At 37.9% G+C, this 27,227-nt stretch overlaps 1 protein-coding gene and 1 pseudogene across 3 annotated transcripts in view; both read right to left on the minus strand.

The window, feature by feature from the left end:
* The window catches only part of Hace1 (HECT domain and ankyrin repeat containing E3 ubiquitin protein ligase 1), a 114,965-nt gene that overhangs the window by 24,131 nt on the left and 63,607 nt on the right, over positions 1-27,227 (minus strand). For all 3 annotated transcript variants that reach the window (XM_028894680.2, XM_037200376.1, XM_028894681.2), the window contains 9 exons: positions 25,841-25,991; positions 17,873-18,207; positions 17,339-17,407; positions 17,041-17,128; positions 11,044-11,155; positions 10,850-10,947; positions 10,555-10,642; positions 6,677-6,826; positions 5,999-6,195 (listed from right to left, as the gene is read on the minus strand). In XM_028894680.2, the coding sequence (XP_028750513.1) occupies positions 5,999-6,195; positions 6,677-6,826; positions 10,555-10,642; positions 10,850-10,947; positions 11,044-11,155; positions 17,041-17,128; positions 17,339-17,407; positions 17,873-18,207; positions 25,841-25,991 (1,288 nt within the window). The remainder of the gene's footprint in view (positions 1-5,998; positions 6,196-6,676; positions 6,827-10,554; positions 10,643-10,849; positions 10,948-11,043; positions 11,156-17,040; positions 17,129-17,338; positions 17,408-17,872; positions 18,208-25,840; positions 25,992-27,227) is intronic.
* On the minus strand, positions 1,086-3,179 carry LOC114710501 (annotated as a pseudogene).

The following is a 27,227-nucleotide window of genomic DNA, read 5'->3' on the forward strand; positions in this document are numbered from 1 at the left end:
TCTTTTATAAATTGCCTTGACATTTTATGGTATCCCTTCACAGCATCAGAAAAGAAACTAAGACACTATCTCAAAAGAGAGAGAGCATTAACATACTAATGCTTGATTTATATTACTAACAGCTACTACCAATCCTAATCATTATAAAATTCTGTAATCAACCAAGTAACTAGTTAAATAGTTTTGAGATCCTTATTACCATAGTATTCCAACCTTAGATGAGACCACAATAAATGGCCCCCCTCAAAATGAACATATTATCATTTATTTATAATTATTTATCTATCACTTGCCTTTGCTCTAGCTTTCAACACAAGACATATATACAGAATACTAATAAAATAAATATTTTTAAAATCTAAACAAAACTTTTGTAAGGGTGGAAGGGGCTGCTAGGAGATGCACATAAACACAGAGCTGAAGAGCACAGAGTTGCATGGAAGGATCTTTCCACTTTGTCATATTACATGTATCTGAAAGGAGAGGTGGATCTACTCACCACACACAGTATTCACATTGAAGAATCATGTTTAAAATGTTTACAGTTTTTTGTTGAAATGTAATCACTTACTTAACAAAGATTTTTGTGATGTCAATACTCTTATTTGAGTGTAGACCTTCAGTGTGAACTGAAGCAGTAAATGTAACACAGGGTGGCCAATCCGACAATGAAGAGGGGGCTCAGAGGGCGAAGGCACTTGCAGTGCAAGCCTGACTCCCTGAGCTCAGTCCCTGGAACCCACACAAAGGGGGAAGGAGAGAGCTGACTCCACAGCTGTCCTCTGACCTCCACACAAGCATCACGGCAGGTGTGAGCACATTCCTACAAGCACATCACATGCACGATAATAATAATAATAAACGTCATTGTTTCATTCACTATGCTCATACAGATTTAAACATATAGGCAGATTACTATTTTCTTTCTTTCTTTCTTTTTTACTATTTCAATTTACAGTTTAACAGGACTTGACTCATTATATCTTTTAAAAAATCAAGTTCTTCTTCAATATCAGTTACTGTTGCACACAGGATGAAGGCCACTGGACTTGAACTTATGAGGTCTAGGCTTTGGCTAGTCATTCTTCCTCTTTTTTTTTTTTTTTTTTTCAAGGAAACCAAATCTTCAATATATGGAAAAATCGATGTCACCTGGAGCCAGGATCACTAGACCAGGTAGAAGGTCAGCCAGTGTATGATGAGGAACTGAAAGACAGCTACTCCCAGGGTCCTATCGACCTGGAGACACTGCTGAGGGGCTGGCCCCATGATGTCAAGAGCCCAAGGCTGCGGTCCACACAGAATGCACAGTAAGGTACATAAGCACTTGCCCAGGCCAAGGCCACACAGTAGCTATCACTGCCAAAGAGCACCCTTACCAGCACACTGAGGACCATCTCCACATGTAACCACCACAAGCCAAGACATGAAAGGCATTCAGTTCACTGCATACAGTGGCCAGGGAGAGGTCCAAAAGTAGGACCAGCATCTCTATTAACACCCACACCAATGCTGTGCTTGCACAAAGGCCCAACACCTCTGGGAAGAACTGTTGTGGGATAATTTTGATCACACTGTGACACTCCAAGACTGTTAAATAACAGTTAAATAAAGTTTACCTTGAATCAAGGGGGCAGACTAGCTGACCTGAATTAGCCATAGAGAAGTCAGCAATTTGGAAGAGAAGATGCACAGGAAGGGAAGGGAGGGGACTAAGTTGGAGTTTTCCTTTTGGTTCTGGAATGAGGGAAGAGATGCATCTCTTGTGTCTCCAGCCAAAAAGTAAGGTCAGCTAGTTGCTACTCAACCTCTCTGAGCTAGTAAGTTTTCAGCCTGCCTTTGACTCCTGAGTCTTATTGATAAATAGAACCAAAGAAACTTAATTTAAACCTACATATTGTGGCCATGGCAGAGCCGGGGCCATAGAACCAAAAGCCCTGCAAGGCCATGGCCTGAGTGACCAGTGGGGTGCTGCTGACTGCAGGTCCCAACTGAAGATAATAATTAAAATATCAATAGATTCATGCGCAGCTACAAAGCTGACAGAAAAACATCAGAGAACTTTTTCTGAATGTCCAGTGCCATCCTAGCCAGCAGCACATATGTGAAGAACATCATTATGGAGACATAGAGGTCAGGAACATTGAGGTCTTTTTGTGGGGGCAGAAGCACATCATGACTGTATTGCATTTTTCCAGTTCTGATATATGTAGGGGAAGACCAATAACCTCAGCTTCTTGGTATATCCACAGCAAAAAAAATTTGAGTTTGTTCCCAGACACAAAGTGGAGCAAATCTTGGTACACTAAGTCCTTTCCTTGGGATGCTATGGAGCTGCCATAGCCAAATTGGCCATTGGGTCTCCAAACAGCTGTTGACACTGAAGGCTATATCAGCTCCTGTGGCTGGGTGTTCTCCTGGTAGGGTGGAATGGCCACCACTTGTATCATTGAAGGGTGGAGGAGGATCTGGAGCTACTGCAGTCCTGTGCTTGGAACCGTGGGCTCCAAATCCTGAGTGATAAATCACGGCTGCAACATTCACTCTACCCAAAGGCTAGATGCACTGAGTCATGGGTACAAACACTATTGAAAAAGCTTCTCTTGCCCAGCACTAACTGAAGTTCCCGACAACCCAACACATCCCAGGGCTAGTAGCTGATCAGGGCTGCCATGTCCGTGGCTTTGGGCCTCTATGTCCTTGTGTATAAAGTCACATGAAAACTAAAAATATCTCTAAGTATGAGTGAATAAAACCTCAGCTCCCAATTATATTTCCAATAACTGAACTTGACCTTTCTGTGTAAATATAAAATATAAAGTGTAAAGTTTTCAATTCACAACTATGTAAAACTAAGAATATATTTTATAAACTACTATCCAAAACAACTAATTTTTTTCACTTAACAAAAATGTTAAAATTCTCTATCATTATCCCAATTCAGTAGACTAGAATATTAAAGTCAATGAGTTTTAAAATATGACCATGATTGACAAATAAAAAGCTCAATGCAAGGGATGGGATATTTCCCCTCAAGCTGTGGTCAAACACACTTGTGAAATCTGTTTTCAGTACAGGCTATTACAATTGCTCTTGATTTGATGCAAGTCCCTACTGCAGAAGACGCTGCAAACACTGATCATAAGGCATGGAGAAATCAATTTGGTACTGACCTTCATCCTTGCTGGTTAGCTTTCACAGAACTAGAAGGTGCTAAGAAGAAGGTACTCCTGGGGGGTAAGAGTCATCAATAATCTTTCTCAGCTCTGAACCCTGTGAGCTACAATAATGACCAACATGACAAGATCTACTAACGGGTATAATACCAGCATAGATGTCATGGGGGTAACCAACCACTTTCTGACTGCAGTTAAGGCCCTCTCCACAGTATAGCCTGGCACTGTAAGTCTGCCAAAGAACCCAGGGCTGGGGAGCTCAGAGGCCCCATGAATGAACCTACTACTATTATTTTGCTAAATGGACACAGGATCAAACTTCCCTCTAATTTTGTATCACTCTCTACCCATAGATTAGTGCAGTTCTTACACCTCATCAGACAGTTTCTTGGTTCAGTGGCTGGTGGTTAACACAGAAATTCACAACTGGTCAACATGCAGAGAACAGTGTAAGTGTAAGGTCAGCCAAAAATGGGACATCTATATCATACCCCTCCCCAAGGCTCTGGTATCACTATGAGACAGAAAGACTGTAAAGAGATAGAACTCAGGAATGATCAAATAGAACCTGTTCTTTTGAACATGACAGGACCACTACACTCGTGAATTCACAGGAGTGGTGTCTAGTACAGATGGGAAGGGGTTTGTGAGCCACGACCCTAACCGAGGAGCTACTGCAAGTTGATGGCTTCTGGGGTGGGGTGAGGGTGTGAACAATCAGTTTTCTTTAAGGGTACAGCTCTTGACAGGTGGGCCATACAACACTAGATGGCCCCACATGCTGAAGTAAAGGAGGAAATAAATGGCAAAAATTCATCTTCATGGACTATTAAAAAAAAAGACAAAATTGATGGAGGTTAAGAAGGTGGGAGTGGATCTTGGAGCAGTAGGAGTGAAAGACATGATCAAAATACACTGCATAAATTTCTCAAAGAATAAACATACTTTTTAAAAATGTGCCTATGTCTTTGGGCCTTTTGAAAATATTCCACATTTTACTAAATCTACAAATTTACAAAAATTCAGTAGTTATTCTACTGCTGGTTTTGTGTGTCAGCTTGACACAAGCTAGAGCCATCATAGAGGAAGGAGACTCAGTTGAGGAAATGCCTCCATGAGATCCAGCTGTAAGATATTTTCTCATTTAGTGATCAGTGGGGAGAGTCCAGCCCATGATGGATGGTGCCTTCCCTCGGCTGGTGGTCCTGGGTTCTATGAGAAAGCAGGCTGAGCAAGCCAGGAAACAGCATTCCTCCATAGTCTATGCATCAGCTTGTTCCTGACTTGTTTGAGTCCCTGTCCTGACTTCCTGCAGTGATGAACAGCAATATGGAAGTATAAGCCAAATAACCCTTTCCCTCCCAGCTTGCTTTTTGGTTATGGTGTTTCACTCAGCAACAGAAACCCTAACTACGACAGATATATATATATATATAGCAATATAAAATCGTATTGTATTAAATGTCATCGATTTTTAAGTCAAATTTAAAACAAATATCATGTATAGATGACACATAATAAAAACAATTGTTATACATATGTATACTGCATATATAAAATCAAGAGGTAGGATTTATTGGAACATGAAAGCACACACAAGGTTTAAATACTGAGATTTCTTTTCTGTGTCAAAACACTTTAATCTGGTTCAGAAAAGACAGTTCAGTGAGTAAAGAGTCTGCTACATAAGCTTAGGAACCTGAGTTCAGATCCCTGGAACCCATGTGAAAGCCTAGAAAGGAGGTATGGATCTGCAAGCCCAAACTTAAGGGGGATAGCCAAAGACAACTCGCAGGGGACCACTGGCCAGACAGTGGAGCAAAATGTCGAGCTTCAGTTTCCCTGAGAGACACTGCCTCAGAAAACAGGGCAGAACAAACACAAACAGTGTGCAGCCACTACTCAGACACACAGAGAGGACACAGTGGGTAGGTGTCCCCTCATGTTTAGTTACCTACTCAGACACACAGAGAGGACACAGTGGGTAGGCATCCTCTCTGCCACCCCCTGCTCTTTGAAGACCTTCCCTGTGCTGCTACAGGCCTGTCCTCAGGTGTTGCTGCAGGTATGTGAGAAGTCAGTGTGCACCCACAGAGCTTAACGTCCACTTCACACACTAACCCTCCACACATTTTCTCACTTACCAATGGACTCTAGAAAGCATTATATAGACATGTGTCACACAGTAACTAATGTGCATGTAAGCCTCTTCTCAGATCACACCCACTTGTGGGGAGAACTCCTGTACATGCACCTGCTCCCATGCAAGTGTCCCCAAAGTATAAGTTTCTAAAACAACTGTCACACCAAAGTACACAGTTACACTGAGTGTCAATAAATACTGTTTAAATGCTCCCACCGATAAAGGTAAAAAGCAACTGTTAGTAAAAACAACCCGCTGTCAACACCCTGGCCTCCACATACATCTGCACTGGAGACGTGCCTGCTCACACACATGCATACACCACATACATACATTCAAATACAAAATGCTTTCATATGACTTTAAAATATACAATAGTAATTACTGCACAATTGCCATCATTTAGTTTATATTTCCAATCAGATTTTTTTTAAAGTGCAGATGCCTAACTTCCACAATCAACTAAATAGTATTCTAGACTGCCTTGCTAACCATCTCATTATAGTACTAGACCGAAATAGTCTTCTAACTTGAGTCTTCAATGTGGTAGTTTGGTTAACTTAAGCACTTTCATCTACTAGCAGTGACAAGGTGTTTCTAGCAAATACTGGAGTAATTTAGAGAAACTGCCGATCAGGGCCATTTTAAGAGGGGCTGAGGTGAAAATATGAATACTCACTTTGTTATTTTGTGTCACAAGAATACTTCCACCCCCGGGCTTCAAAGGCACCTCTTCCATTGCTCCAAACACATCAGTCTCAACAGAGAATGTCAGCTCTAGACCCAGGTCACTAATATCATTATCTAAAATCCATTGCAAATTTTTGGCATATTCTGGATCAATAGATGCTACATCTTGGTAATTTACAGGAATACCTAAAAATTTGCAAAAACAGCAGTTACAATACACACTTCTGACTTTCCTTTACCTATTTAGTGGTAAAATGCTGCCCTCTACAGATACTCTGAAAAAGAGCAAAATATAATCAAATTTGCGGTATGTTTTAAATGGATGCTAATTTCTAAATTTAGAAATCCATTAAATGAAGCTGCTGCTCCCTCTACATCTCTACAATGCAGTCTTTCTTTGAAACAGCTATTTAGGAAACTGTTCTAAGCTTTAGAAATGACAATTACTTTGGGTACACTCACATAAAAATGAATGCTTTATGTAAACATATACACACTAAAATGCAAATAGAAAATGTCTAAATGTACTCCTTCTTAAAAGAAGGACATTTTTCTCTCCCTCTAGCCCCCAGATGCCTTAGGAACACATATGGTCTCTAATCATAACAGCAGTTATTTCAATAAAAATGGCAATGCTTATCAGTTCAGAAGTATAGTAAACCCATACCAAGAATGTGCTTGTAGAATGATCGTGTGAAGTAAATATTGACCAACTGCCTGTGATTCAAAGCTAATCCCAAGATCTGTCCAGCAAACCGGAAATAGTTCAAGTGATCAGGATTGACATAGGAGTTGCTATTGGGCTGAAAAGTTGTTCCTATTGAAATAAAGACAAAGTAGCAAGATCCGTATGCACAACAGAGAACAGTCCAATGCAGGTAAATTTATTCACAGGTAACTCAAAGGCCATAGTTACATTATGCAGTTCTTTGTGGAATATATAAACAAACTAGAATTGGAGTATAAAAGATAACCATTAATTCACATTTCTCAGGATAATCTGTGTACAGAGAGAAAGTTATAAAATACTTCTGACTTACATCAAAGAGATCCTGGTAAAATAAAATAAAAGATCATACACATATACACACAGTCTTCTAGGTACTGTGGCAGTAGCTGTTCAGCTATAACCTCAGGCAGATAGATACTGCTTCACTCATCTATACATGCCCAGTACACGCTAGATTTTGCATGTTAAGATACACAATACTATGGAAAGAACCATTCTTTAGTAATAGAACTAATCACTGAATGTGATGCCTATTAATGCCAACTAATGATCAGAAAATCTGCTACACCTAAAACTCATTCAAGTCTTTCAAAAGGCAAATAATCAAGTTTAAACAACTACTAAAGAAGTGAAAGTAAAAACAACAAGGGTATGATTACTGATAAAAACTACGAACAGTGTGACTCATTTCTATGAACTATATGGAACAGACAAATTTAGAACAGTCACAAATTAGTGTTACTTGAGGCTAGAGGGAGCTGACTCAGAGGTACAACGTCTTCCCGTGGGCTGATGGGAAAGTTCTGGAATCAGAAGTGGTGACAACTGCATAGTACAGCAAACGTATTTAATGTCAGCACGTGGTCTACTTGCAAAAGGCTTCGACGGTGAAATGGGAAAATCTAAAGCCACACCTGGACTTTATCTCTCCCTCAATACTTTTTCTGGCCATTAACGGGGATTACAAATTTACTCATTCATCTAGTAAAATATACACTGAGTTCAAGCTTTGCACTACTATTCCAGACAACAAGACTAAAACAAAGACTAACTGAAAAACCTAATGAAACAGCAGCAAAGAAAAGTAGGCAGGTATTAGAAAACGAAATACTTTAACAACAATTCACTTGGTGCTTCAGAGATCTTTGATTTGCCAGTACAACAATGAACTAAACTGCTGTGACTGTTGATACAGGTGTGAAGTAAAAATTTGGACACTTGTTGCTGACTTGAGAGGCACGTGAAGCATGTCGTTCACTCTGAACTGCCTCTCACAGTAACTTCCTATCTCAAGGCAAGATGTGACATCATAGCCACTAAGACCTCAAAGATAAACATAACCATAATTCCAAAAAGGTGCTGAAAATAATTCTATTTTTTACCTTTTTAAGGAATAATGCTTTGGATTACAGATGTACCAGCAAAGATTTTGGAGACTCTATTTTCTTCTCCTAGCTCTGCATATTCCTTCACTACCAAGTTTCTGAAAAAGCTAGGTTCTTAATAAGAATAGATAAAAGAAAATTTTTTTTAAAAGTACATAGACAAAAATCTTAAGAAAAGGAACTTTTACTTGATCACTTAAAACAATAAAAGTTTGTTAAACATTAAGTTTAAATATACCTGTGACCCTACCAGCTTCTGAGTTTCAGTATTAAAAACTGTTTAACTGAGCTAGAGAGATGCTCAGTGGTAAGGAGCACTTACTGCTCTTCCAGAGGACCAGAGTGCAGTCCTCAGCACTCACATCTGGTAGCTCACAACTGCCTATAACTCCAGTTCCAGGGAAATCTGATACCTCTGGCCTCCATGATCATCTGCATTTACATGACCATACCCACACACATACACATAATTAAAAATAATTTTTAAAAATCTAAAAATTTTTAAGCTGGGCAGTGGTGATGCACACCTTTTATCCCTGCACTCAGGAGGCAGAGGCAGGTGGATCTCTGTGAGTTTGAGGCCAGCCTGGTCTACACAGAGAGTTTCAGGACAGCCAGGGCTATTGCAGAGAAACCCTGCCTTGAAAAAAAAGAAAAAACAAAATCTAAAAAAAAATTTTAAACTGGTAATTTTTTCAAACAAATAGGTTTATTGAAATATTTTTCAAGAAATAGTGAACATTTTTCAAAACAGAAATCCTATTGCATAAGAAAGCATTTCAAGAATGTAAGTAAGAACATCTAATATTTATTTCACACTCTCCCTGTGCCTGGGACTGAGCTGTGTTTTCACGGACCACCGAACTAAACTCTTATTCTACAACACAGATTATCATCATGGTTAAGGGAGGAGTCTGAGGTTCTGAACGGTTAAGTTCCTGGCCCAATATTCATAGGAAGAAAATGAGAGAGCGAGGGTTCACACCACTATCACCGCAAAGGCCAAACTCTTAACCACTAAACTACATGCGTCTCTATCTCAATTTGATAAGAAAATAAGTTTTTTACACTACTATAAACATTAGGTCTACCTAAACATTCCCCCCATCAAGAATTCTTAAATCCCAAATGTAATTCTTTCATGACAACCACACCTAATAACAGGGACTATTTCACCTGGATTTTAAGTCACTAGTACTATGGTCCCCAAGAGAAGACTTACATGAATTATGAAATGAACAAATCAAAGTCTTAGTCTGTATGATTGCACATACACTCTGTTCTCACTCCATCATTTAGAAGGACATCTAATGACTCCACATGTGCAACTCAACTGCCTCAGTAAGACACTGCAAAGAACAGAAACCCACAGTGTGCTGACTCTAGCTTTAAAGACTTGGCCTACATAATTAAACTTGATGTTTTGTTAAACTTGTCATGAGAACTACAAAGACCAAATTCACCTCTCAGCAAACAATGAGAGGCTACAGAGCTGACGCAGTCTCCCTTCCCCAGGGTGCGGAGGTACTATTCAACAGAGACGTGCCTACACACTTCTGCCCCACACAGCCCATAGGGGCCTCCCTGGACTCGCTCCGTTAAGCAAGCACTTGCTGCTACTTTGGGTGCTGCATTCTGAAGTTATAAATAGTTAAGATATTCTCTTCTTTCAAAAGTGCAAATACTGGGGAAAGAATATTTTCAGGAACAATAAGCAACCATACATAGCATTTGAAAACTGAAATCCCATCTTCACTTTATCAAGTTAGATGTCAAATATATCTCTCAAAATGAGTTGGTAATCATCAGTATTTCGTTTACAGTATCAAATTGTATCTCTATATAGGTTGCAAGAACCATTTGTACAAATAGTGGTTCATCTTATATAGTTACGTACATGTTTTATATTTTTAGTTGTGAGCCTAGCCTTTAATGGCTGAGCCATCTCTCCAGCCCAAGTGCATGTTTTTTAGTTGCCTGATTTTGATTTCTTAAAAGGACTAAAAATGAGGCCATTATGAATAAATGAATTAAGATGGAACATCACAAATACTAGACTCTGACTTTACAACTTGGAAATGAAAACAGTGTTAGTAAATTTTTAATTTCAAATAAAGACTTTTTTAAAGTTCATCTACTACCATTTTATAAAAGAAAATGTTAACTAAAAGCAATAATACAGTAACAGACAACCCTCAAATTGAATAAATTTTAAAGTTCTAGAGGAAGTTTTCAGGGCCCTGAGACAAGCATTTGGAAACTGTTTAGAAGAAAGCTATGTGAGGACAAAACTCTAGACTTCAGTTTTCTCTCCTATGACATGGAAACATCCACCTAGACAACAGGGCTATTAAAGGAATCAAGACAAAGTTCTCCGACATAGTTTGATGAATACGTCAGTAACAGGAAGGTGTAGACTATACAACTTACCATCTGCTGACTGGGTAAACAGGGCATAATCAGGATTGACTATCTCATTAGACAGAATATCAAACCACTCACGCACAACACCTTGACCCTGAATTCAAGAAAATAAAATTTAGCAACAACAGAAATATACTGCACTTAGACATTTTCTCTTATATAATAACAAAAATTTAAATGATATCAGGTACTCCACTCTGAAAGTGTGTTATGTTTGATGGCTTATGTACCCACCATGCCTTGATATCAGGTAAGTACTCCACTCTGAAAGTGTGTTATGATTGATGGCTTATGTACCCACCATGCCTTCCTCTCCGTGGAATCGGACAGCAATCCCCTGCTTCAGTTTTGCACAATCTGCTTTTGATACAATTTCACAGCTACTCCTAAAAATAGAATCTGAATATGTAGCACTGGTTAATTTTAACATATTAAAACTTGCAATAACAACTACTTTATGGCTTATCCATCTAACTGTTTCTTTGTTAAACATACCTCTGTGAACCAGGAGAATATCATTTTCATTCACCGGCCTGTGTACCATGTCTGAATCTGGCTGTCCTGAGTGCAAATGTTCATAGAACCATTCACAACGATCTTTAAATGGCTACCCCAAGAAATGACAGTAAAAATATGTTATCAGTATTTAAGCCACATAATTACCACATCAGAAAAAAGAGGCCGCCATTTATATTCTAACTTTTCAATAAGCATTCACAAAGAAGTGATCTTAAACAGCTTACTTAACGTATTTTAATTCCTGTTTTCAACTGATAAATTATATCAAAGAACTTAATATCAGATATGTAACATATACTAAATTTCTTTTAAGTCAAATAATGCTTATATGAATGCATTTTCACACCCAGAAAAATTATACTGACTGTTCCATTTAATTTTTCAAATATTAAACTTTTGAGCTTGAGAAACAGCTCAGTAGGTAAGAACATACAGTTCTTGTAGAACCCCCACCAGATGGCTCACAAATGCCTGTCACTCCAGCCCATGTCCTCCATGTCCTCTTTTGGCTTCCACGGACACCTGCACTCACATGCACACAACATACAAACACACACATAACATATACACATAACTAAAATATTGGCTTCCATGTATACCTGCACTCACATGCATATAACAACACACAGATACACCCATATAACATATACACATAATTAAAATATTTTTTAAAACAAATCTTTTATGCCTACTTTACTTCTTTTCTTAGGAATTTAGGCAATAGATACAATTTTATTATCTTACAGCTGTCCCTTCCTTTACCTTAAAAACAGAAAATTAAGAACTCTTGAAAATTTTACTATATTTACTCATCTGCCAAGGAAAGCAAACTCAAATAATCTCTAAGTTTTATGATTAATCAGAAATTAATATTAAAGATCTAGTATATGCAAATACTACAGGTTATCTGAGTATATAAGAGTAGTAGAAAATTTAATTACAGATGAAAACTGCTTGGTAAAGTTAAAAAGTTGGGGTAATACAGAACACAAATATGTACACAATACCAGGTTCTCAACAGTGACAAGCGAGTCACTAAAGACTGAGAAATTATGCAAAGGATGAGGACACGGGCTTTGCAGGATCACAGTTTGAACGACGACGACTTAAGGTTGGGTAGAACTTGCTCAGGACACAGGAAAACAGGCACATCAATTTAAGGAGACAAAGAGAAAAGCACATAGGGAAGCCGGGTCCCTGAGGAAGAGGCAGCCAAGGTGCTGGCCTAACTGGAGCTGTGCTTCTTGAAGGAGGAGTGACTGTGAAAGTGAACTGAGCACATCGTTAACAGGAGTGAGAGCTACGTAAAAGAGACAGGGGCTGAGGCAGTCAACTACAGGAGATACTTCAGTCTGGAGCCCCATTTCATTCTGCCTATAAACACACCCCCTTTAAAAATGCTCTTGATGGCCTCATTTTTCATCTGCACATAGTAAGCACACACACCCCTCTCCAAACAATGTACCAAGAAACCTCAGAACTACCTCAAAATCCCCTCCTGTACTGGGCTATATGCACTCCAGTATAGATTTCTATTCAAGTGCACTTCTAATGTATCCAGTACAAAGAATAGGGCAAATCTGGCCTGAACTGGTTTTAGGTTCATGAGAAGTAATTGTTTCCTGTAAAAGTTTTTAGAAGAATCCCTATTTACCATCTTATGCCTGTGTATAATTGGCCATACATATGATTAAAATCAGATACATTATGGGAAGAGATATGTAAAACAGAAAAAAAATGTTCAGAAAAATATGTTCTGAACTACAAATCAAAACAGAGAACTGTCTACACTCCCTTAGCGACCAAATTCCATAAAAGGAAGATGCTAACAACAAATGAGACTCTTAATACTCTCAACTCATGAGGTCCACAGTCAATCTTGGCAGTATACCCATCTATAATCTGTACTATCATTTCCCTCTAGTAACGATAGCTTGCCACTTGTGCAAATTTGTACAAGTCCTTATTTTCAATTCTTGGGTAAAAGGCCAAGAACATGGAGCTACCTGTTCCAGATTACCACTATTATGGTCACCTGGTCAGAGGAAGATGGAAAATAAGGTCATCAAAATGAGTACACTTGAAAGAGATCACACTGGAAGCTGTGATGAGTCCCTGGCTGCAGCAGGAAAGAGGAATAACAAAGTAACTGCGAAAGATAACACTCCACTGGAGAAAGGTGAAAAGCGGAAGAATCTGGAGACAGAACTTACCAACAGACGTTGGGATGAACTTTTGCCCCCACAACTTCATGCTACACTCCTAGAATGCACTGGTGGAAAGACAGTGAGTAAGGTGCTCTACATCCTGAACTTAAAATTGGTGCAAGATATAATTATGAGGGGCTTGGAAATAAACACTTAACTGTGCTATAACTGACCAATCATGAACCAAGCTGCAATGGAGAGAGATGAGGTTCTCACTAAGAGAATACACACCAAGAGATCAAGACTGAGGATCTGCTTGGCAAGTGATTCATACAACCTGAGAAGTCAGGAGAGGTCCAGGCAGTGCAGGAGCACAAAGCCGACGGTGGTCACACCGTCAATACCCAATGGAGGACATTTTCCATCAGGTTTCAAGACACCATGAAATATCTTCACTTCAGTCATACTAAACACTGAGTTTCAAGCTAAACCAAAACATTAGTTTTTGAGCTAAATATTTGAGTAGCACACATCGACATATATATATATGTATGCATATATATATATATACACATACATACACACACACATATATAGTACTATGTGAACATCTGTGTATATAACTACTATTAATAAAAGTGAAATGTGCCATATCCTTGAAGTTTTCTTTTTCCTATTTGTTTTCTGAGACAGAATCTCACTATGTAGTCAGGACTGGCCTCAATCCCAGCATTCATCCTCTACTGTCTCTTGTGTGCTAGGATGACAGGCAGCTACATCCATACACAGCTCAATGGACTTGAGAACGTGATGTTGACTATTCCAAAAAGTATGCTACGGAGGACACACTGAAGCATGACACTAAAGCAATGCTTTTACACGTGCGACCTGAATGTAGATAAACATCTCTCAAATCCTGTTTCTGGAACTTAGTTTGTGATTGTCAGGAAATCACTGAAACCCTCACAGCTTTCATTCTGTCACCCAGCAAACAAAAGAAATAATACCCAATGAAATTAAATAATTCAAAAAGCACAATAAATGTAAGTTACTAGACGCTGGCTAAATACAGATGCTCACGTTACTGAGAAAAAGACTCAGCCCCACTTTGCAGGAGACAAAGGTGAAGCACTTAGAGGTTGAGTAACTTGTATAAATACTCAGCATCCAAGAAAAGAAACATGAGCACTATTTCCAGCTACAATTAGGACTTGGTGAAAGAATTACTGCCAATTACTATTATAAATGAGACTAAACATATTTGCCTTTGTAAGATATTGCTTCTTTTACCTTTAAAGCGTTAACTAAGCAGTAAAACTAGGGCTGGGCAGGGTGGCACATGCCTTTAATCTGAGCACTAGGAGGCAGAAGCAGCTGCTCTCTTGAGCTCAAAGCCAGCCTGGTCTATATGGTAAGCTCCGAGCCAGCCAGGGTTATATAATCAAAACCTGTCTCCAAAACTCTGAGAGTCAGCATTAAAATTTCTACTAAAGTCACCACAGTATTATATACTTCCTATCTGCATGCACTGATCCTTACTGTGCCCAAAATGGATCATATAGTATTGAGCTTTGATTGATGATTAAAGCGTCTTATATGTTTGCTAGGCAGTTAGGAGTCACTGGTGACTGTACTTCAAAAAAAAAAAAAAAAAAAAATCGATAATGCTGCCAACATTTTGGAAAATAATATATTAAATGAATACATTAGAATAAAGATTATGTTTTGATTAGTAATCATAAAATAATAAACACTCTTAAGTGATTTTAATGTCTCTCTGCTTTTCCCTTGTTTCCCTTCCTGAATGATTCAGTTAAAATGCATTTGCCTTAGACATCCACCCTTGTTGATGGAATTTTGTTGATGGATTAAAGCGAAGAGAATGTTCACATGCATTGTGTTGGCCCAGTGTGGAGTTTTCCTCTGGTAAGGAGGACTCTGTATAGGAAAAACAGGGGCTCAGCGAGTAACTCAGAAAAAAGAGGAAGTCACTGGAAGCAGAGTGGCAGCTGTCCAGGTATTTGGCAGAGCCCACTGGTTTAGTAGGCGTTCTAGAGAGAAGGGACCATGCCAGGAACAGGAAATCGGCAATCTGGGACATGAACTCTGCCACTCAATTCATCCTCTTTCACTCAATTTAAAATTTCACATATTTTTCAAGTTTTTTCAGAGTCACTTAAAAATCTACTTCCTTTTTTGAAATCTCCCCTCACTACAACACCCAAGGAAATCTCCTCTCTTAAAAGAACCTAGTAATAAGATAATTACTAATCTATAAAGATATTTGCTACCTTCCCTGTTGGATTTAGTTACAATCCTCTCTGAGGGTCTGAAGAGACAGCTTAGTGATTAAGATCACTGGCTCTTCTTCCTCTAGAAGACCTCACCATGTATAATAACTTCAGTTCCAGAGACGCTAACACCTCCTCTGGCCTCCAGGTACACTGTAATCATGTGGTGTACACACATACATGCAGGCAAAAACACTCACTAATTATTTTTAAAAGTCCCTTTTGAGAACAAAAGAATTTCTATCTCCAATTACTACCATATCATATACTGGAAATATACACCAGTCTTGAGACTTGATTATTCCTAGCAAGTGTGTGTAATGATCTCTAAGTTTTATAGATGACAAAAATCAAGGTTTCCACAGGATGGGAATGTAGCTCAAATAGCAGAGTGCTTAGCCTGTACAACAACCTGGTTTAATCCCAAAATCACATAAATCAGGTGTGATAAAACATACCCATAATCTGATCATGTGGGAGGGGGAGGCAAAGGATCAGAACTTAAAGATCACCTTTAGCTATACAGTGAGTGAGGCGAAGCAGAGCTACCTGAGAATCTGTCTCAAAAAGAAGTTTTAATAAAAAAAAAAAAACAACATTCAAGGATGTAAGAAATGTGGCCCAAATCACATGACTAAAGAGAGTAAACAAGCTCCCCTTGTGCATTCACAAACACAGACAAGTGAGGTAAACAGGGGCAACCCCAACAGGACAAAGGTTGTCAGTCAAGTGCCTGCTACATCATTATCTTTGCAAAAGGCTTTAACGGTCCTTTAACATAGGACTGATGTGTTTTATAAATCCCTAAAGGGCACAGATGTTATTTCCTAAGTGTATTTGGAAATAAAAGCCTTTCCTCAAAGACTTTACAAAACTAATTAAACTAGTTAAGAAATGTGGCAATGTATTCTGTTGTCTCTGCACATGTCTTTGAACATAGCAGGCATTCAACACACATTTCTGGAAGAAGAAAGCCCATTCCTTATACTAAACTAGCATGGAGCTCCATCTTTCAGGCAGTAAGTTTAAAGAAAAATTACTAAACAAAATTCAAAGTCTGAAAATTAATTTCAGAAGGCTGGAGAAATGGTTCAGAGGTTAAGAGGGCAGCTCACACATGGCAGTCTGTAACTTCATTTTAGAGGACCTAATATTGGCCTCCATAGGACCAGGCATCACATGATATACAGATATATAGGCAGGCAAAATACCCATATGCACAAAATAATGAAATAACAATTTTTTTGTTAAAGTAACAGAATTTTAACTGGGCAGCGTTGGTACGTTCCTTTAATCCCAGCATTTGGGAGGCAGAGGTAAGTGAATTTCTGTGAGTTCAAGGCAGCCTGGTCTACAGAGTGAGCTCTAGGACAGCCAGGACTGTTACACAGAGAAACCCTGTCTAGGAAAAAAGAAAAAGAAAAAGAAAGAAAAAAAACCACCAGAATTTTAAAATTAAAAAAGGCTACTTAATTTTATAAAAAGAAAAATAATTTATTTCACTATATTAACAATAAGATGAATAAAGTCTGTACCTGTGCTTTTATGATATGCATGAATCTTGACATTAACTCAGGACATTCAAGAAGAAAATGAAAATGATCAAATATAATTTTGGGATTTCTGAAAGAAAAAATAAAAAGAACAATGACAATTATCACTGAGTGAAATGCAAATTCAGACATTCAGTGCTGAAGCAGAAGGAAAGAACATCTTTGTCTCTACCTGCTATCATTTTGTTAATGACCACATTCTGAGTAGTAACAAAATTAATTTTTTCTGTTTAAATGAGTATGTATAAACAGACGGTCTAAGAACCCCAGAAAGCCTCACCTGTTCACAAAGCACTTTAACACTTCATCATGCTTGCAGACAAATTCAATGAAACGAGGAGAAGTCATTCTGCGTGGGGAAGAGAAGAGCCATCAGAATACACGGACAAAGTTGTCGACATAATACCAAATCCAATGAATACATATTAAGTGGGACTGGCTCCTAGACAAAAGGAGGAACTTAGATACACATCTTCCTTATCAGCTGAGGTTCCCTAGTATGCGCCATGAAACAACACATGTAAGCTGTTATTACCAAATGATATCAACAAGTGACTTTTAGAGACTGTAAAATTTTCTGCAGCTCTTCACGAAGTAGCATTCACAAATTTACATAAAAATAAATGTATATGCTTTCACAAAATTTAAATATTTTTACTACATTTGTATTAGTGCAGTAAGTATCCTGAAACAAAATGAGAATAAAGTCTAAAGAAACCCAACAAATTGTATTTGTTTTTATTGAAATTACAAAATTATTGAAGCTTTTCTTCATCTATCAAAGAAAAATAACATTAAGTCACAATGTTCTTACCCTGGGGGCATCTGACAGGAACAGCACATGTAAAAGGCTTGAATGACAGCACTCAGCCTGTTGGCTGTCATAGCAACAACATCCTGACCATCTGCACTGGCTTCCTGACTCCCTGCAAGCGCATCGCCCGTGGACTCCCCTGCACCCGTGGACGGGCTTCCACAGCTCCCAGGTCCTGAAGGCTCAAATGGTGAGACGGAAGCGGCACCCGCATCCTGGCCTTTTTGTCTCAGTAAGATGGAAGTGATATCCGCTGAGTCCTTCTTGTTTTTCATTAATTCTGTGGCTATTAAAACTAACCATTCATCTAATGAGTGCCAAAGCAATTCCAAAGGCTAAAAAAAAAAAAAGAAAGAAAGAAACAGGCTTTTAAACATCATTCTTAAAGTACATGATTTTTTTTAAAGAAAAAGACAAAACTAAAACCTCACATCCAGATGGAGAGTATAAGAAATTTATTTATAGACACTATTTTTTCTTTTAAACATTAAACAAAAAATTAAAATTAAAATTAATCACAACTACACTGAACAAAACCCTAATTCATTGACTCAATAAATACTATGCTCAAGGTACAAAGGAAACCAGAGTATCCTCTTTTAAATGAAATTAATTTTCCCTTCAATGAAGTTGAAATGAGCACCCTCTTACCTGGAAGGTTGGTTCTCAATAGCTAGCCCTATGGTTGGAAGCTTTAGAATCCCTGCTGCGTAAGAAAGAACTGGCTGGCACAAAAAACATGAGGCCATCACTGAAACTATCTCAAGGTCCTAACACAACCCAGGAGCTTTTCTTCACAACAAAACATTAAACCACCTATACAGTCTTTTTAATCCCTTTATGTCAGCAAACTGTTTAATTTTCCTTCAGACGTGAACTTCCAAGTGGAAGAATAGGGGTCTCATCAAACTGCTCCAATAGAAGAAAAAGGTAACTGGCCTCTAAATCAAAACGATCACAACAAAAATACTGAAAAGCTAGAGACTGAAATAAAGTATTACAGCAAAGAATTTTTTTAATGGAAGAAAAAAGAAATAAAATCATGTGGCACTTTTCAATTTTTGTTATTTTTCCCCCTTTTGGATCATCTTTCTTTAGTCACACACACAATAAAATTCCAATCCAGATGGGACTTTTTTACCTATGGAATTACCTACCTCTTCGAGTATCTAATAAGTCAGTGGTTAGTCACAAAAGTGAGCACTGTGAAATAATTAATCTCTAACTATAACAAATAACTACAGGCAAAAAAAAACAGATTTAGAAATCAAGTATTGGGGCTGAAAGAGTGTAGCTCTGAGGTAAACCACTTGTCCAGTGGGAGCAAGGGCTCTGGGCTTGATTTTAAACATGAAAAGTTAAATAAACTACTACGTGCCATAACTATGGTGCTTGCAATATTTATTTATGGATAACAAAATATGCTGGCTACAAAGAATAGATACCAACTGCTACTGAAAAAGATGAGCTGGCTGGTGAAATGGCTCAGTAGATAAAGCACTTGCAGATGTTCAAGAAGATTCAGGTTCAGGTTCCAACACCCACATAGTGACTCACAAACATCTGCAACTCCAGTTCCAGGGGATCTGACACCCTCTTCTGGACTGTGTGTGTACCAGGCATGTGTGGTACACAGACATACATGTAGACACAACATCCATAAACATAAAATAATTTTTAAAAGAAGAAAATAAATCAGTGATAATAGGTTTTGTCTAGTATCAAAATAACTGCTCACTTCATAAACTGAGAAATCATAACCACAACATTACACATAGCAATAGTGGTATGACATAATCATGTGATTCACAAACAACCTTAAGTTTTACATTAAGAATATTACACACATTATATATGACACATACATACATAACCCAAAGCTTACTGGGAAACTTTTTTTTTAATCTCAAGATACTCTGGAGTGAAACTGAAATCTGACAAGAGGGATAACTGAAGTTCACGAATATCACAGCACTTTCAGATCCTGTTCTCAACCAGATAATGTCAAATTCCACAACCAAAATAAGAGCTTTAAACTAAATTTCTCAACTTTTTCTTGGCTTCTGAGAAATTTTTTTCCAAGTTAAAATTCTATGAAAGTATGAAAAGTCACAGCTAAATTCACAGGAAGAAAAGGAAACATCAACACATGAGAAAGCTCTCTTCCCTATCTCACTGGTCCAACAACAAAAACAGATTCTCCCTCAAATATTCCAAAGTTGCTAGACACTAGAAAAAAAAAATCTCTTAACATTCAAAGAATGGCAAAGTGTTAAGATGAACTTAAAGGACTTCTAAAATAAATCAGGTAACTACTAATGGCCTATAAACACACTCAATCCTAATGGAAGGGCACTGGTTAATCCTAACAATAAAATGACATGATAGAATATACAGTTAATGAGATGGCAAGTAAGAATCAGCTGCTACCTTAGACAGCATGTGGTAAAGTTAAAACATGTTTCCAGCCTAATATTACAGCAATTCAGCAAAGGGTCCGAGTTTACAACTTGATAACCCCACAACGAACTTCATATGAATGGATAACATAGTTTCTACTTTATATCTTTATACACAAGTTAGATGATTTCCCCATCACTCAAAGATGCCAAAGTTTATTCATAAAGCTGTAAAAAGACTAACAGAAACTTTAACAGTTAGTACTTAATTTCTATATGTGGTGGTTTGAAAGAAAATGGCCCCCAAAGGGAGTGGTACTATTAGGAGCTGTGGCCTTGTTGGAGGAAGTGTGTCACTGTGGGGTGAGCTTTGAGTCTCTTTTGCTCAAGCTTCCCTCAGTGTGACTTTGCTGACTTCTTGTTGCCTGTAAGATGTAGGACTCTCAACTGTTTTCCAGCACCACTTCCACCTGCATGCCACCATGCTCCCCATCATAACAATAATGGACTGAACCTCTGAAACTGTAAGCGAGCCACCCCAATTAAATGTTTTACTTTATAGAAGTTGCTGTGGTCACAGTGTCTCTTTCCAGCAATAAAAACCCTAACTTTGACACTATAGCATTTTATTTTTTAATACATGTTATATTTTAAATACTTGCAAACCAAATCCAAGAAACATCAAACAGATGATCGACCATGATCAAGCGGGCTACATCCAGAGATGCAGGGATGATTCAACATATGAAAAACTGTCAATGTAATCCACCATATAAACAAACTGAAAGAAAAACCCCACATAATCATCTCATTAGATGCAGAAAAGGTCTTTTGACAAAACCCAACACACCTTCATCATAAAAAAAAAAAAAAAAACCTAGAGAGATTAGGGATACAAGGGATATGCCTTAACATAATAAAAAGCAATGTACAGCAAGCCCATAGCCAACACCAACTTAAGTGGAGAGAAACTCAAAGCAGTTGCACTAAAATCAGGAACAAGACAAGGCTGTCCACTCTCTCCATATCTGTTCAATATAGTACTTGAAGTCTTAGCTAGAGCAATAAGACAACTGAAGGAGATCCAAATAGGTAAGGAAGGAGTCAAGTATCTTTATTTGCAGATGATATGATAGTATACAGAAGCAATCCTAAAAATTCCACCAGGAAACTCCTACAGCTGATAAACACTTTCAGCAAAGTAGTTGAAAACAAAATTAACTCACAAAACTCAGTAGCCCTTCTATATACAAATGACCAAAGCTCATGTGAACTCAGAGACTGAGGCACAAGCACAGGGCCTGCGTGGGTCTGCTATTTTGTATATATATTATGGTTTTCAGTTTAGTGTTTTTAAGGGTTTCCTGAGTGTGTAAATGAGTGGATCTCTGTTTCTTGTGCCTTCTCTTGGGCTCATTTCCTTCTGTTTCTTTGTTTTGTCCTATTCCAATGTGTTAGTTTTTGTTTTATCCTATTATATTTTATTTTATTATTGTTCCATAGAAGCCTGTTTGTTTTCTAATGAGAGACAGAAAGGGGGTGGATTCAGATGGGAGGGGAAGTTGGGAGGAGCTAGGAGTAGAGTGAGCAGAAACGGAAATCAGATATATTATATGAGAAAAAAAATCTACTTTCAGTAAAAGAAAAAAAACTTAAGCTAAGAAAAGAAAAAAATTAAAAAGTGATATAGATTCAGTGCCTTGCTCAACCCTCATTAGAGAAGCGTCTTCTCGAAGTAGATGAGAGTTAACATGGAGAGTCACACTAGACAATGCAGAGTGAGAGACTCTGGAGCACTCAGTTTTAAGGGGGTGTCATCGAACCCCTCCCCTGAAGGAGGCAGAAATACTTGGAGCCAATGCTAATGGGTGACTCCAAGGAAACAGTGTCTTCAGACACAACAGGACTGATGCACACTTGAACTCAGAGGCTGCAGCAGCACACACAAGCCTTTTCGTAGGTAAAGAGAGGGGGAAGTGGACAGGGGGTTCCATCCCTAACCAAGAAGCTTTGTGCAATTGGTACTGGGTGTGACAGGGACCATCCATTTTCTATAACAGTGTCACTAGGTCTATCAACCACACTCCAGGGCAAGCCCATGACCAGGAGGAGCTGGCTAACACAAAATCAACTCTTTTGTTTTTGTTTGGGGGGCTATTTGTTTTATTCATTTGATTGAGAAAGAGAGGGGAAGAAGGGAGGGAGAAGAAAGATAATGAACATAAAGTTGGGTGGGCAGGGAGGTGGGGGATTTGGGAGGCAACATGATCAAAACATTGTATGAAAATTTCTTAATTAAAAAAATTAATCAGAATATAGCTCAGTGATAGAGTGCTTGCCTAAAATATATGAAGTCCTGAGTTCATTTCCCACTACAGCAAAAATAAAAAAAAAACAAACAAACAAATAAATTAAATGGAAAGAAAACCCATAAATATATGACAAAAACACAATGTCTGGATTTCATTAAACAAAGAAAAAACCATGTCACCTAGCATATGTGAGGTCTTACATTTAAAACACTTAAAAGATACAAGGTGGGAAACAATATCTTTGACATACTTTTTACAGTTAAGTCTGTACTGATTATTTAGAAAACTAGCATTAAAGCAAGTGTTATGTGCTTACACAGAGCCCATTAGCAAGACAGACTCAACTTTCAAGAATAATGAAAAAATCAATACTGAGAACAATGACCATTGCCTATACCTAATGTGATTTTCTACTTATCATTACAGATGAGTAGAAAGGGAAATCAGGGGTAGAATCAGTCCTAACATGCAGGATATATTAAGAACAACTTCCTATGATATGATGTGAAGCAACTCACCTAAAACAGCACTGACGAAAGAGCAGATCATTACTTTGTTACAAAAATAGTAAACTGTCAACCCTAACTAAAGGAAGCATACAAAGAAAGTCATCTGAATGAAAAAATGCTTCATTTCCTTCTTCCAGAAGGTGGCACACGAGAAGGGGGAAGGAGTGAAAACAAACAGTAGAGCTGGAAATGATCTTTCCTGTTGATTTCAAAAAGGACGGAGGGTGAAACACACAGATAAAGACAGTGGACACTCCTCTAAGGCCGTCACACCCACTCTACACTCAGACTCCTCTAAGGCTGTCACACCCACTCTACACTCAGACACTCCTCTAAGGCTGTCACACCCACTCCACACTCAGACACTCCTCTAAGGCTGTCACACCCACTCTACACTCACACTCCTCTAAGGCTGTCACACCCACTCTACACTCAGACACTCCTCTAAGGCTGTCACACCCACTCTACACTCAGACACTCCTCTAAGGCTGTCACACCCACTCTACACTCAGACACTCCTCTAAGACTGTCACACCCACTCTACACTCAGACACTCCTCTAAGGCTGTCACACCCACTCTACACTCAGACACTCCTCTAAGGCTGTCACACCCACTCTACACTCACACTCCTCTAAGGCTGTCACACCCACTCGACACTCAGACACTCCTCTAAGGCTGTCACACCCACTCGACACTCAGACACTCCTCTAAGACTGTCACACCCACTCTACACTCAGACACTCCTCTAAGGCTGTCACACCCACTCTACACACTAAGAGTGTAGGGTTGGCCTGCAGGATGGCTCAGCAGATAAAGGCTTGCTCCATGAGCTGAATGCTCATAACTCACAGAAGGGCAGAAAGGAGAGAGTTGCTGCCTTTTGACCTCCACAAGGCTGCACTCAAATACACACCACTCAACAACAATAATACACAAATAATTTTTAAATAAAGTATTAAAATGCCTACAAACCACTTATCTGTTAGGTATATCAAAAGTTCCATGTGAGACAGATCAGAATTATTTAGCATATAACACTAATTCAGACTCAAGATTTAGAGACAGTAAATCTTTTCAAGTAAATAATACTACATAAAAAACTTTTTATTTCTTCTTGGAGCAAAAACCTAAAGATTATTGCAAGAATGACATCTTCATGAACCTCAAAAGTAAATTTTATAACATAGAAACCTCTTAAGAAAGATTACCCTTAAAAATGATAGAAAGTAAAAGGCATGAAGTGTGACCCACAGGTAGAACACTGATGTACACAAGACGTGCTTTTTTATTGTTACTATTTGCTTTTTTGCTGTGAAGATCAAAGCTATAGTCTTATTAAATATATAAAAAAAATTAATAGCAATACAGGCAGTTAGTTCATAAACTTAAATTTTGACATGTGTAACAACAATGACATGTATGCTTGTATAAGGAAAGGCAAGCTAGGAGGCTGGAGAGATGGCTCAGCAGTTAAGGCACTAGCTAATCTTCCAGGGGTCCTGAGTTCAATTCCCTGCAACCACATGGTGGCTCACAATAAACTACAGTGGATTCTGATGCCCTTTTCTAGCATAAAGGTATACATGCAGATAGAGCACTCATACATTAAATAAATAAATAAATAAATAAGCAAACAAATAAACAGATAAATAAATGAATAAATAAATCTTTTTAAAAACAAACAAAAAGGATAGGCAGCTGAAATAATGCAACGTATTTTTTAAAAATCTCAAATATGGGTTAAGAGCACTGACTACTCTTCCAGAAGACCCAGGTTCAGTTCCCAGCACCCACATGACAGCTCACAACTGTCTGTAACTCCAATTTCAGGAGATTCAACACCCTCACAAACACATGCATGCAGGCAAAACACCAATGTACATAGATAAATAAATAACCTTTTAAAAAAATTCCCAATACTCTACATGAAAGCAATCCCAGAAATTGTTAACAGAACTATTAACAAAAAGTATTGGGCTGAAGAGATGGCTCAGACGTTAAGAGCACTGGCTGCTCTTCCAGAGGTCCTGGGTTCAATTCCCAGCAACCACAGAGTGGCTCACAACTGTCTGTAATAGAATCTGATGCCCTCTTCTGGACTGCAGGAATACATGTAGGCAGAACACTGTATACATAATAAATAAATAAATCTTAAAAGAAAAAAGTAGCCTTTCTTCTAAAATACAAAACACAAGCACACAGTATATACATAATAAAACTGAAAAAAATTAGATTAGTTTATCTTCTAGTAATACATTTTTAAAATGATGGCTTATATTATGCATTAAAAACACATCATTTGAACTAGACCTGGTGGCTAAAACTTGTAATCCCAGCTACTTAGGAGGGGCAGGATGATGGCAAGTTCAAGCCCCGCTTAGGCTACAGAACAAGGAATAGCTAGGATTAACTCAGTAGGTCACACACTTGCATAGCATGTAGATGAACCTATCTTCAACATCTAATACTGTGTAAAATAAATACGCAAACCTGAGATTCATTCAGTACAATCACTTTATAACTAAATATCTCTATCCTTAAAAACACTAATGGGATCAATTTATGTGTAAGAATTGCTAAAAACTTACCAATTAAATCCTGTTCATTAGACTGAGATGAAAGGGAAAATATGTGCCCAAGTTAGAAACCAAACTTACATCCTGTCCGTAAGGTTCTGATTAAGGAATGCATGCTGTGTTAACAGTCATCTCTTTTACATCTACCTTCCTAACAACTACTTTTCTGACCTTGAACACCTGGCTTCTTGGAGTTTTATTCCCATTGTAGCCCATATCGATTCCATTACTGGGAGATGAGGGGCCGATTCGAAAGACATGGCAAAAGATCCTCACAATCCTTAAAAGGCTCTTCATTTGAGCATCATAATTGCTAGATAAACTGAAAATGAAAAGGTTAAAACATGAACAGATTAGGTGTAGCCAAACGAATTCACCTTCAAATATTTATTTTAAAGCATATTTAGTCTACTGACCATCTAATTCATGAATTAACTGTGGTAAGATAATTTCCACAGAATGGTTTGTTGAACAGAAAATCTATTATTAATATATGTTAATATATACTATTAGATATATATTATTTAATTTGTTAGCACCCAGAATATAACCAATGATCAAAGCACAAAGTATGAAGAAAATTACCCCTATAGCACAGATGGTATCTTTGGATATAAACTTTAAAGCAATTTGTTCACTTCTAAAAGTATACTTATAAATTAAAAACAGTTGTTTAGAACTCTGAAAATATCCCAGAGAAGCAATAGTATAAACATTATATTCTAGGTCAACACACAATACAACCATCCTAACTTAAAGGTTGAAGCCCCATCATTCTATCCATAACCCTGTAGTCCCTCAGAATAACAGTAACGAAGCATTCACAGGAGACGTTCACAAATTGTATGCTAATATTACCAGTCATCTGCATCAGGATCATTACTTATATAATGAATGGATTGTCCTATAACTACATAAACATTGTAAATATTCTCCACTATGAAAATCAAAGACCATTTCATCTAATATTAAACCATACTGAGTATCACAGTAAGTTTTTGTGTTCAGAAAGTCGATTTACTTTGAAATTTCTAACATCAGTCATCTTCTATAACTACTGTGAAAAAAAAAAAAAAGCTCCATAAACTTTTGAGCAGAAGAGAATGCTTTTGTGCAAATTTACTCGTCAAGTTCACCGTGTCTTCGGCATGTACATTTAGCCCAGTTAATTCTAACACTGACTTTTAAAAAATGGGATAAAATTTCAACTTAAACTATAAATTCAGTATAGGGAGACAGAGCATCTGTTTTATTCATAATTACCTAACAGTTGGCCCGGTAAACAGCAGGCACTTAAAACTATGTAACAGATGTACTGATGGACAGTGAAGGGAACTCCAAAAAGTTTGTTGCTGAGATCACAGTTGGTAAACAGTATGTCTGAACTTATACCTGAATCTGGCTGTCTCCAAAGCCCAGAGACCATGTTTTTGGGTTGTTTTGGCCGTTAAAAAAACCTTATGATTTTAATAGTCACAAATTATAACTCATTATAATAAAGGAGCTGAATAGAAATAACTACATGTTTTTTAGATATATGGTTTTTTTGTTTTTTTTT

This window comes from Peromyscus leucopus, chromosome 8a (genome assembly GCF_004664715.2).
Source record: "Peromyscus leucopus breed LL Stock chromosome 8a, UCI_PerLeu_2.1, whole genome shotgun sequence".
Lineage (NCBI taxonomy): Eukaryota > Metazoa > Chordata > Mammalia > Rodentia > Cricetidae > Peromyscus > Peromyscus leucopus.